Genomic DNA, 12,787 nt, shown 5'->3' on the forward strand with positions numbered 1-12,787 from the left:
GGCAATTTTCATCAGAAATTGCTTCCGAGAGGTTAAGTATGTACTATATATAAAATTGAAATTGATTAAATGATTATTAGAATTCCTAAAGGCATGACTTAAATTGCTCCAAATAGTGTCCCAAAATATTTAATCAAGAATGGATAATTCCTTCTTCCAAATAGTATGGATCTGATAGTTCTGTATGAGGCTTTCAAAAACAAGGAGTAAAGAGCTTTGTTTTACCCTTGTTGTCCAATACAGAATACAATAAGTGCCATGGTAGCTCCATGCCATTGGGATCCATTGGAATCTTAAAATTAAAGACTAGAAATAAAAACAGCCAACGGGTAATGACAGCCCTCCTGCCACTTTTTCATGCTAAAGAGTAGAAAACATGATCCGGAATTATTCCAAGAATTATACTAAAATCTGTCATAGCTAACAATAGTTTGGTCAAAACATTAAAAAAAATATTGTTGACCTGGAATGATGGTCTTCCAAAACTGTCAACTGTAAACTATGTCTCACTACTATCAAACTAAAGAGCCTTTACACTTGGAATGCTGAAGCAGCCACATGATTCATTGGAAAATCTGGGTACATCAGATTGTTTCAGATGAGATTCTTATATGAATGCTAAAAAAAATCCAGACACCTGTTACGCTTGTTGCGCATTCCAAGTAAGTCAAAATTACGATATCAGTCATAAAAATCAAAATTAAACACAATGCACGATAGCCAACATACACGACATACTAGCACGGTGAAACTTGTTGCGGGAATCAGGAAAAAAAAAAAACCACTTCCAAAAACAGTAATCCTGTGAGAGTTTTGACAATAACCTGAATAACAAAGTAAGTTCTGGTCTGTTGTTAGCATGGCAACGGCCGCTGTAATTGCGATGGGCTCTCATCACTTTGATGGAGAAGACTGCTGGGAGGAGAGCCTTTTCTTAGATGACTGTTTATTTAAGAATTCTCTTTCATTTTCACATTATTTAGGAGACACCTTTATTTAAGGTGACTTACATGGTTTCACAAATACAATATCTTACATAGACAAGATTACAAGGATAAACATCAACTATTAAAAATCATCTGCACATGACTGTGAATATAATGAAGGCAAAAGATTAAAATGACAATGTTACGATGGTCTACAGGTGTAATCTGATTGATATTCTTTTTATATTCCTCTTCTTATTTCTAACCCTTATTTTAAAATTGTGTTCTAATTCCTCAAGATCCAAATGAAGAAAACAAGGGGCCTTACTTAAATGCATGGTGCTCAGGCATTGGCAGTGATCAGAGACTTGGGTTGTTAATTAACGGAAACATTAATCTTGTGGGATGGGGGAGGGAATGGGTGGTACAGTTATGACAACTCTAAACTTGCCGAGTACTGGCAATTCATTGTGCAACAATTCAATTATATTGTTCAAGAATAAACTCTGTGAGTGAGTTACCTGCCTGTGCTTACAGCCCACTCTTGTCTGCATCAACCCAGCACTTACAGTAGAGACTATTCATAATGTAGTAATAGGTGCAGATCAAGACTATGGGTGAGCAGGCTTGTAATGTTACAATGGGATCAACATCTTTTGTAATAGGATACAGTTGGGATGGAATTAATATGGGCACCAACCTACAAATTATCATTCTAGTTAATTGGAACATGCATGCCTACCAGATGTTCTTCATATATAATAATTATCTGGTGGCCAAACTTAACTTTAAAAAATGCATCTAGTTTCTGGTAGTAAATTATCATCAAAGATGAGACCTAGCCTGTGACCTCCAACTGTTCTGTATCAAAGGTCGGTCTATAAACAAACAGGCTGTCTAGAAGAAAAACAACTGCTTTCTCCAATCAAGAAACTCAGATATTTGAACTTCCCTGACCACCACCACTAACTTTCTGCCAGCCCATCAGAGCTGAGGGAGTGAGGTCCTAGTGATATACAGGGACCTGTGTCACATCCAAGGCAAATCCCTACTCTGACCATTTAACTGTAACACAGTACAATTCTTCTAGGGAGTGATCATGTTTCTGAGCATTATGCAGCTAGGCTTCTTCAAAATAACAGATCTTTAAAGTGACGATTTCTCTGTTAAATGTCCTCTGTAAAAAGTTCCATGATTCGGTTTTTTTTTTATTCACTGATTGCACAATTACCTGAGATGAAATGATTTGATTTATTAATAGATTCAATATTTATAAAAAGAGCCATATAAACTTGTTCTTCCCTGCATTATACTTGTATCTTGAAATATATTTTTAAAAAAGGTGATTTATCTTTATTGTTATAGGAGAATCTGCTGTTGTTGTGTAGGGAGATCAAGGATGTGTTACAATGTCAATATACACTCACCTAAAGGATTATTAGGAACACCATACTAATACTGTGTTTGACCCCCTTTCGCCTTCAGAACTGCCTTAATTCTACGTGGCATTGATTCAACAAGGTGCTGAAAGTTGATGGAGATTTGTGGGATGCACATGCAGGGCACGAAGCTCCCGTTCCACCACATCCCAAAGATGCTCTATTGGGCTGAGATCTGGTAACTGTGGGGGCCAGTTTAGTACAGTGAACTCATTGTCATGTTCAAGAAACCAATTTGAAATGATTCGACCTTTGTGACATGGTGCATTATCGTGCTGGAAGTAGCCATCAGAGGATGGGTACATCGTGGTCATAAAGGGATGGACATGGTCAGAAACAATGCTCAGGTAGGCCGTGGCATTTAAACGATGCCCAATTGGCACTAAGGGGCCTAAAGTGTGCCAAGAAAACATCCCCCACACCATTACACCACCACCACCAGCCTGCACAGTGGTAACAAGGCATGATGGATCCATGTTCTCATTCTGTTTACGCCAAATTCTGACTCTGACCATCTGAATGTCTCAACAGAAATCGAGACTCATCAGACCAGGGAACATTTTTCCAGTCTTCAGCTGTCCAATTTTGGTGAGCTTGTGCAAATTGTAGCCTCTTTTTCCTATTTGTAGTGGAGATGAGTGGTACCCGGTGGGGTCTTCTGCTGTTGTAGCCCATCCGCCTCAAGGTTGTATGTGTTGTGGCTTCACAAATGCTTTGCTGCATACCTCGGTTGTAACGAGTGGTTATTTCAGTCAAAGTTGCTCTTCTATCAGCTTGAATCAGTCGGCCCATTCTCCTCTGACCTCTAGCATCAACAAGGCATTTTCGCCCACAGGACTGCCGCATACTGGATGTTTTTCCCTTTTCACACCATTCTTTGTAAACCCTAGAAATGGTTGTGCGTGAAAATCCCAGTAACTGAGCAGATTGTGAAATACTCAGACCGGCCTGTCTGGCACCAACAACCATGCCACGCTCAAAATTGCTTAAATCACCTTTCTTTCCCATTCAGACATTCAGTTTGGAGTTCAGGAGATTGTCTTGACCAGGACCACACCCCTAAATGCATTGAAGCAACTGCCATGTGATTGGTTGGTTAGATAATTGCATTAATGAGAAATTGAACAGGTGTTCCTAATAATCCTTTAGGTGAGTGTATGGTATTTTAGTGATCTTACAAGCCGTTAACTGTTCAGAACTGTCATCCTGCATCTTTCTTATTGCATATTCAGTCTATGAAGCTGTTTTAATGACCCCGTGGAGATTTAGATGTAACAAGTTTGTCTGGCTACTGTCAATGGAAACGTCCAATACATAGTGCATCATGACCTTAGTGTTGTTTAAGCCAATTTAATTGTATACTTTGAAGAGGAATAAATATTTACGAAATCTAAATACATATGTGGACTCCGTGGAAGATTTATGCAAAATATCTCCGGTGTTACAGGTTGGATGCTAGACTGAGCTGTCCGCCAATCGGCCAGTCAATATGTCTTTCCAGGTTACGCCCGAATTGTATTCTCGCAGTTGGGTCAGGCACCACACTGACTGATGGAGCTGTATTAGATATGTACACTGAGTTTCGGATTAGAGTAAAAGGCCTGGAGCCTGATAAAGCAAAAAACAGAATCATCATCTGGGATTCTTAAATTCCACTCGTGAAAAATCTGAAACGTTATAGGCAATGGGTTTGTCTTTTTTGATTGTCTTACACTTCTTTAGAAGAATTTTATGCAAACTCTTTGCGGCTGCATTATTTTTGTAATTGTGGCCCTCAGACAGTTTGATACAAAGATAAGGTTGTAGTGTGTAGCGTTTGCCCATGTCTACGCATTTAAGCCAACCTAAAAGTGCTAAATATGGTTGCATCTACACTACAGAGAACTGAATAGTGTACTTGAGAAACTAACTGGAGACAACCTCAGGGGTTGGTCTACAGTCGGGTTCTAAATTAGATTGTATCAGGTAGTCCAGTTAACCAGAAGTCCTCGCTATAATGCTGCAGCTGTGTGGTGTAGATTGATAGTGTGAAAAGAAACAGGGCTTGGGAACACACTTTTCTGAGGACACAGGTGTGCACATGAGTGTCAGTGCATGAGAGTGTGTGTTACTTGCCGACATCCCTCTCGCGATAAGCACAGGCATTTTAACAGTAAGCTGAGGACATTAACAATTGGGGACTCAGAAAATGGGAGGGTGTAAGAGGCAACTGACTGTTGGTTTAAAAAAAATTAGACCATACCTCATCTGGGCTGGAGGCCTGGTACACTCTGCAAGCATCCTCATAGTGCTGCTCAGCTTCGGCCTGGTCCGTCACCCCGTTGGACTCGTAGGCGGGGGTGACGTTGTGACACAAGGCGATGGCCTTCACTGCCTCGTGAACACGGCTGCTGATGGTCTTTCTGACTTTGGTGGCAGTTGGGGCTCTGGAAGCTGGAAGGTCATGGGAGGGCTAGGACAACAAAAAGAAAAAGGTCAATATGAACACCACAAGAATGAGGGATACACTTCTTCCGAGTTCTGAAGTTAATCACATGTACGACGGGATTATGGTCAGAGTTAGAGAGAGGGTTTACAGACAAAAGTTGTGCTTAAATCTTATAAATGAAGTCAACATCATGCCTGTGTTATTCCTGTGGTATGCATACATAATTTATTAGAAATTGCACCCATTAATGTGAAGAGTTAACAAATACTCAATATCAAGCACTGTTCGGTAGTTTAGATGTGTAGAGGTTATGGATTTCCTACAAAGCAAAATAAAATCATGGTGAAACTGTAATTATGGGTTAACTGTGACAACCAAACCATATTAGAGGTGGAAGGAAGTCACTTAAACAACCACAACTACACAGAACAGCAAAGTACGACCATTCTGAGGTCTTGAAGAGCATAAGACAAATTAATGGTAAACAACTATTCAGAAACACAAATAATTTATCCAGGAGCAGATGTTTTCAGTTATGAAATATTTGGTTTGAACTACAAGTGCATTAAGCTTTTTCAAGTTAACTAATATTAGAAAAGTGTTTAATCACTTCACCTTCCCCTAAGTTACTACTTAGTAAATGTACAATAAAAAGCTTGTGTATGTGATCTAATTTTCCTCATAATCGCAAAACTCAAAGATAAAAGTTAGGACCTTCCTTCAAAACACGAAATAAACCAAAGTGCTTCAATTTTTCCCAGTTATGTAGACTGTAGGTCTTTTGGAGATGTTTAAATACATCAGCAACCTTTAATTATACTATTAGTTGTATTTCTTCACAACATGAAACTAGCTTTTAGATTCTTTATCTATATGCAAAGAACCGTTTTAACAGACCACAAGTACATCCCTCATACAGATCTCGCGTTTCTCATTCCAAGGGTCTGCCCGAGCAATTAACTTAGTACTGCCCCCTTGTGTTCAGCAATAGGGTAACATTTAAAAGAATGAAAGCTCCTCATATCGGTTTGAATTATAAGTACAATACACTGCTAGTGATTTGCCTTTTTGAGAATACAGGTTTTATTTTATTTGTATTGGAATCTTACATCTTCTAAGAAAGTGCATTAATTACTGATCAATTCACTCCTCTGAGCTCATGAGAACAGATTTTCTCAGGATGCTTTCCAGTTCATCAGCCCTCCTTCTGCAGTGGAAAGCACAACTCAAAACCAGTTAAATCAGTAGTAAGAAAGTGTTAATTCACATCTTGAATTCAATTAATTGGAATTCAGAGATTAGCAAAATATTATATTCCATCTGTTGGCATGTAACATTAATGCAGATATGAATGCCAACTTAAGGAAATCTGAACACTGAACAGTAAATAAAATGTTCTGCTATTTTTAGGACTGCTGTGTTTCCAGGGTTAATTGTGCAATTTCAAAATTAGCTTAGGCAGAGCTGGGTTATAGGATAATCCTGCTTCCTGCTGCACTAACCTCTAGTGTCAAAGGGACAAAAGTTGTCAGCAGAGGTCAGTGGGGCATTCACAGAAATAATAATTAGGGGCTAATTGCTTGATTTTTTTTTTTTTTTTATAGCCCAACTGCCCACTAAGTATCTGGTAAACTTGTGCATCACAAAGAGCACATTTGAATAAAACATGTTATAACTCAACAGAACAGTATTTCTTGAAAGAAAATCATTATAAACAAGTCTCCCTTGTCTTATTAACTCTCATTCTGGAGTTCTATTTTAAATGATTAATAAATGATTAACAAAACAAATGGCAGTGCAATGTATACAGTAAGCGCAGAGGTACTATGGGCAAACTTGTCATTGTGGTCTGAATTAGTCATGGCTTTGTACATTTAGGTTATGTGGACAGCAGCTGGAAGTACTTTCTTACCTGAGTATAAGCACTGAAAACGTGACTTTGCACTTCATCCATGGAGTCCATCCCATAGGCTACTGTGCCTAAGTGAAGACGCCTGAAAACCATTTCATTCTGGGTCAGGGTCCCTGCAAGACAATGCCATGAAAACCAGGAAAATCTGTTTCAGAACAGAAGAATAATCCCTGTATCCAAATGGAAATTTGCAGGAATAGATGCACAAAACACACTCAAGTAAAATATTGACTAAATTCTCACTACTATATACCTTGAGGTTCCTTCTCCAAACTTGGAAAAGGATTTACTAATGAGTAAGAAGAGTATATATGTTTATTACAGTCACTGTTATATATGCTTTATCCTCTATCATAATGGTTGTAAAAACCAAAACCAAAAAAACACCATAAATCTTACTGTATACATAATTTAACACTGAAACTCTGGCATTTAACCTCTTGGAATATATGTGGCTGAGTAAGGGTGATATTAATTATGGTATCAGGACTAGGATGGCAGTCGGAGCAAGTATAATAAAAACGGTATTGTTAAATGAGTAGTGTGTGTTTGAATACATTACATAACCTTTTGACCATCTTCTCTCTCTTCATTGGTAAAGGCAACTTTTCCATTCCATGTTTCACTAAAGGACACTTCAGGCAAAGTTATTGTTCATTGCTTTTAATTTTTTTTAGGATTGAGTGAACTGTAAATCTTAACCATTAAAACTATTTTTTGTGAGGGAGAACATTTGGACTGCAAGAAGCTGCTATGAATATATGCAAAATGGAAACCTGGTATCACAGGAACTCATGCTGTCTGGTGCCATAAGCTTGACTGACACAAATGAGGTGAGGCGCTAATGCACGTGGAGGTTATAATTGAAGGAAGGCAAAAGGCCACAAATATAAAGGGTACTATCTACTGATGTCAACAGCAGCACTATTTTAACAACAAGTAAGGCATAAAAGACTCAACTGTGCTTTGGGCAGCCTACACTTTCATGCACCCTCAATCCCACCCTCTGACCTTCTTCCTAACACTTGCTTAAAAGCATCAGAGGTGTAAATTACAAACTTCTAAAGCCCTGAATAACCAAGCTTTGATCTAATACAGCCAACATTGTGGTGACATTTAACCTTTAAACCTCTTAATTCCAATCAAGAAAACATTTTTTTTCCTCCCTACTTTTGTTGGAAGGTCATAAACTTGGAATAAAGTGACACTGGCCCTTCCCAGGGCTCAATCCCTCAGTCATAAGGTGAGGCCTACACAAGGCGGGCAGTAAATAAGACCTGATGAGAGCCTTCAGACTTCATTTTTGATTTAAAGATCCATTAACTCACTTTTCTCCCAGTGCAGCTCCAAAACCTTTGGGAGTGGTATGAACCTTAACAAATCTTCAAAGCTATCACTTTTAACACGATAAAAAATGATTAATTCCTCCGATATCCATTTAGAGATGTTTACCTGCAAGTGCTGTTACAAACTGTATACCCTTTCCCATCATTCTGAACACAAATCATCATCGCCCAAAGCAACAGACAGTCAATCCCCACCGCCCCCCTTCTGTTCAAGGCCAATTTTCGGCTGGGAATTAGCCTTGTTCTTCCACCTCAATCATCCCATCTACTGGTACTCAAGACAGAACTTACAACAAAAAGATCGTTTTCTTAGCTTGTCATTTTGGTGGAAAAACTTGGTATGGAATGCACCCAACCAACATTCCTAATCAACCAAAAAAGCATGAAATATACGTACTTTTCATTGCTTCTGTTGTAACATATGACGCATGATTAATAACCATCTGTAACTAACTACTCATAGAATGAGCTTTGATGCAGTTTCTATAAAATGCTACTGAATTCTTACCACACTCTTGGGAGAAGAGAGTAATGTTAATGATATTCCAAAAACCTGTCTGAAGACATGGATACTCTTTAACACATGGGACACATTTGAATCACAATGTTCAGCCAACAACAGAGAGACCAAAATACTTTCCCTTTAACATGAGCACATTCAGCTCAAAACTGAATAGCATCCTGGATGGACAGAATAGTATAGATTGACAGAATGAAACAGGCCCAGAAGCAGAAGAAGACTACAAATTATCTCACTATGATATTATTGTGTATATGCAGTGTATATAAATATAATAATGTTTCAGTTAGTGTTTGTAAAGCCATGTAAGTCAGCTTAAATATAATCAATTACATAATAATAATTAAAAAAAAAAGGGAAATGCAGATAATTCACTTATATTTATCACATGATAAAAAGAGAAAGAAATTGACAATAGTCTTTGAATCTCTAGTGAATATTAATTTTCCAAATCAATTGGAAAAACAGACAGTAGTCAGTAGAACTGACACTGCTGAGAGGGAGGTTAGAGGACAGCAGCTTGGGGTTCAACAACAGTTGCTCAAATGTAAGTACTGGTTGATCCTTCACCCTTCTCCATAACCCAGAAAGCCTTCGCCGAAAGTACTTATGTGTATAAAGCACAGCCTTGACAGGAAAACAGCTGCTTAAGGCGGGGAAAGCCTACTTAGTAAGCCTATGTAGTACAGCTAATCTAAAAAGAATTAGCCCTCACCTTATTCCATTTTAGAACTCTGCAAGGCCGTAATAACAAGTTATAAATCATTGCCATGTTTTTTAACAGCTTTTCCTACAATCTTACCTTGAGGGATCACTAATGAATTAAAGTGCCCTAAGATTAGGGACTTCAAAAGACACATCAGTTTGTGTCCTATAACAGAATGGCAGGAAATGGCTGTGGCTTGAACAGCAATTTTACTGGATTGCTAGAAGAGGAAACATTATTTTACTCCCGTTCCCTCCAAAAATTGAAATAAATAAAAATTATTTAAAATACATAGATTAATGATTAATTTGAATTTTGTATTGAAATGCATTACTGCACCTTTGTCATGCTTTTGTAAACTATGTCATCTTGGAAAAGGGTGTCTGCCAATAAATAAATAAATAAATAATAAACAATAATAATAATAATAATAATAAATTAGGAATACAAGGTGGAATTTTAGTGAGCTGTAATGACTGCCTTTCCCCTTTTTTTACGGTGGGACGACGAGATAGCATAACAAAATTTAAGCCTGTGAGGAATATCGTTTGAATCTTGCCCTATTTTTTTCCACTGCAAGTAACAACTGTGAGGCACGTTCAAGTCAGTATGGCTTTAGATAAGGAACCGTTCAGCAACAACAAGGCTGCATTTTATTTAGCTCATTGTAGCCAATTTCAAATACATTTATTCCAAGCTCTACTGAAGCCTGAAGCCAAAGCTTCTAACTTCCAAGCAGCAGAATTTAAAAACTCATCACACATTTCTTCCGATTGGGCCAGTTGTCCCTGTAAAATAACGAGATCTATAACCGTAACCACTCTATTAGGCATTTGCATTTCTTATATTCAATATAGACAAAACTAATGATTTGGATGAAGGAAATCAGGGAAGTTTTAGGTTTAGTATCAACATCAAGATTGTCCTGGGCATTTGTATTACACACAGAATTACATACATATTCAATATATAAAAAATATTTAGGCCTATATATAAATATATTATTTTTGTGTAATCTTTAAGTGTTTAAAGGATTTATTTATCTCATCTCATTAACAGAGTGCTGGCTCATTCTACATACAAAAGCAAAACTAATAAAATGTTATGGTTTACAACTGCAAGCTTTTTAAGATTATTTTCTTAAGGGGGCTGACTGCCAAATCATCCCTTGATAAAAATCAACTGGCACTGGCTACTTACACAGGATTAGAAAGGCAGAGAAGCTGCCTTAGAAAGCTTCATCATAATGCAAAAAACATAAATTGATATCTGAAAGATTCAGGGTCTGTAAGCTTTCTGTGGCCTACAGATTTCAGTAGGAATAATTCTCCCTAAATGTGTGCCTTTATCTCTATCCGTTCATAACAGAGGAAAAACCTCACAAGCAAGGAGTAGAATTCATAACTGCCAGAATAACATACTCTTTCGATGAACAGATTGAAAATAGTTTTTTTAGTTAAACTACAATACATTTAAACTTTTTTTAGCTGAGAAATAAAACCCTAACCTCAGTGTAACAAGTCAGCCCTGCATTACACCTGGTAGTTAGACGCACCTGCCGTGCTGATACACACGGCAGTCAACACCCTCAACACAGCTGTGCTTCACCTTATTTAAAGCTCTCGGTCCCTTCTCTCAGGGAGATCCCAAGATCACCGCAGTTTGTTCCCTGCTTTGGAGCACGTTAGATTAGCAGTGATAGATTCCCTGTGAGTGTTTGTTTTATTTCACTCCTCTCTGAGTTTGAAGGCTCCTTCGTGAGGATAATATAATTATTTTCTTTTTCAAGGAATATACTGAATAAATGAATGAATAGAAACTCCCGTCAGATAACCGAACCATCCACGTCTGGCTATGCTGTTACACTCATGCTTCTTAAAGACATTTTGGTTTAAAAAAAAACAAAAAAAACTCACAGGTCAACCAGACCCAATTGCAGGCTTTGAGTGGTCTCAAGGCCACTTTCACCCACTGATAAGGTGCCATCCTCACCTGTCTTGTCTGTGAGGAGATAGGAAATTCTGCCCAGCTGTTCTGGAATAGTGCTGGCTCGGACTACAGTGCCAGGGATCTTGGAGTCCTTTCGGATCATCCAGCTGAACACCATCTTTCCCATGTCCAGGTTAACACGTAAACTGAGAGAGAGAGAGAGAGAGAAAGAAAGAATCAGAGAAAGAACTCACAAGATCAAGGTAGTAATCTCTTCCCATGAGAGCACACAATCATTTTCCATACTCTAATTCCAACCAAGATAAGGTTCAGTTAGAATTGGAATAGAGGTAAGATTATGGATAAGGGAGCAAAACAAGTGGTGCCAAAAAAGCAGAAATGACAGGGATAACAGAAAGTTAAATCCATCTGTGCTTCCCAATTCATATTGCCATTGCCACTCACACACACACACACACACACAAAAGCAGTCTATTAGAACTTAGCATACGATATTTCCTTTTGTCTCTGAAAATGTAGAGCTGCATATTAATGTTTCTGTAACTATAAACAGCATACATGAGAATAAACAAATACTGGAACAATATGCAAAGGCAAGTTAAATGTGAAGCAGCACAGTGGTGTTGGTGCGACCCTAATCCTATAAATTATATTCAGTTTGTGAAAAGTTGAGGATGAAAATTTTGTATATAGGGATTTAGAGGTTCAATGTAATGTCAGCCTTGTTTGGTTAAACAAATGCCTTTTTTTGTGGTGGTCACTATAACAACGACCTTTGACATCCATGAGGTTAAACATCAGGACTAAGTTGAAGGGGAATGTGCTTTCTCCATCCATGCATATTAGGGGGCAAATGTTTCATGCTCGTAAAAAGGAAAGTGACATTTCCTCATTTATTTCAGTAGCTCAGCTATCGCTGGGAGGGAAAATGAAAATGTCTTGAGCTGCAAAGAAATTTACAATTAACTCAATCTGCCAGATGGTTTTCTTGGAAAAACACCTGGCATTTTCTCTAATAATGAAGGAAAAAAAAAAAAAACTTATTAGCATGTATAGGAATTAGGTTTACTAGATTTCACTAAAGTCTCACACAAACACAATTGAACACAGTTTCCAGGGGAGAGGACACAAGGTCATGACTCTGTACATGACTGGACCTTATATTGCAACAGGTTTAAGTGGAGCAGCCAGTGTGCTTTGCTCTGAGATACTCCAACAGTGTCTTCAACCCTAGAGAACCGCGATCCAGCCAGCTGTATGCATCACCTTTAAATCATGAACAAAAAAATTGGATTGGGGCTCCTTGGGACCAGCACTGGATACCCCTGGCCTACATACCGGAGTTATGCAGACCTCTGACCAATACACTACAGTGTGTATTTTATAAAAATACAGCAGAGAGACAGCAGTGGAAACCTGAGTGGACACAGCACTGCCCCAATCAGAGAGCCCAATCAGTGTGCCCCGGGGATGACCACCCACTGGTAGGATGAGAAAGCGACTCAGTCTTCATGCCCATAAATTGTGGGCTTCTGCTGTCAAAGCTGTTTACAAATGTCA

The 12,787-nt window shown here is 38.3% G+C and overlaps 1 protein-coding gene across 1 annotated transcript in view; it reads right to left on the reverse strand.

Moving 5' to 3' along the window:
* Positions 1 to 12,787, reverse strand: part of atp9a (ATPase phospholipid transporting 9A) — a 79,616-nt gene that overhangs the window by 38,005 nt on the left and 28,824 nt on the right. The window contains exons 12-14 of the mRNA XM_066702750.1: positions 11,270 to 11,412; positions 6,706 to 6,818; positions 4,608 to 4,817 (exon numbers count right to left, since the gene is read on the reverse strand). Of these exons, the coding sequence (XP_066558847.1) occupies positions 4,608 to 4,817; positions 6,706 to 6,818; positions 11,270 to 11,412 (466 nt within the window). The remainder of the gene's footprint in view (positions 1 to 4,607; positions 4,818 to 6,705; positions 6,819 to 11,269; positions 11,413 to 12,787) is intronic.

This window comes from Amia ocellicauda, chromosome 4 (assembly GCF_036373705.1).
Source record: "Amia ocellicauda isolate fAmiCal2 chromosome 4, fAmiCal2.hap1, whole genome shotgun sequence".
Taxonomy (NCBI): Eukaryota; Metazoa; Chordata; class Actinopteri; order Amiiformes; family Amiidae; genus Amia; species Amia ocellicauda.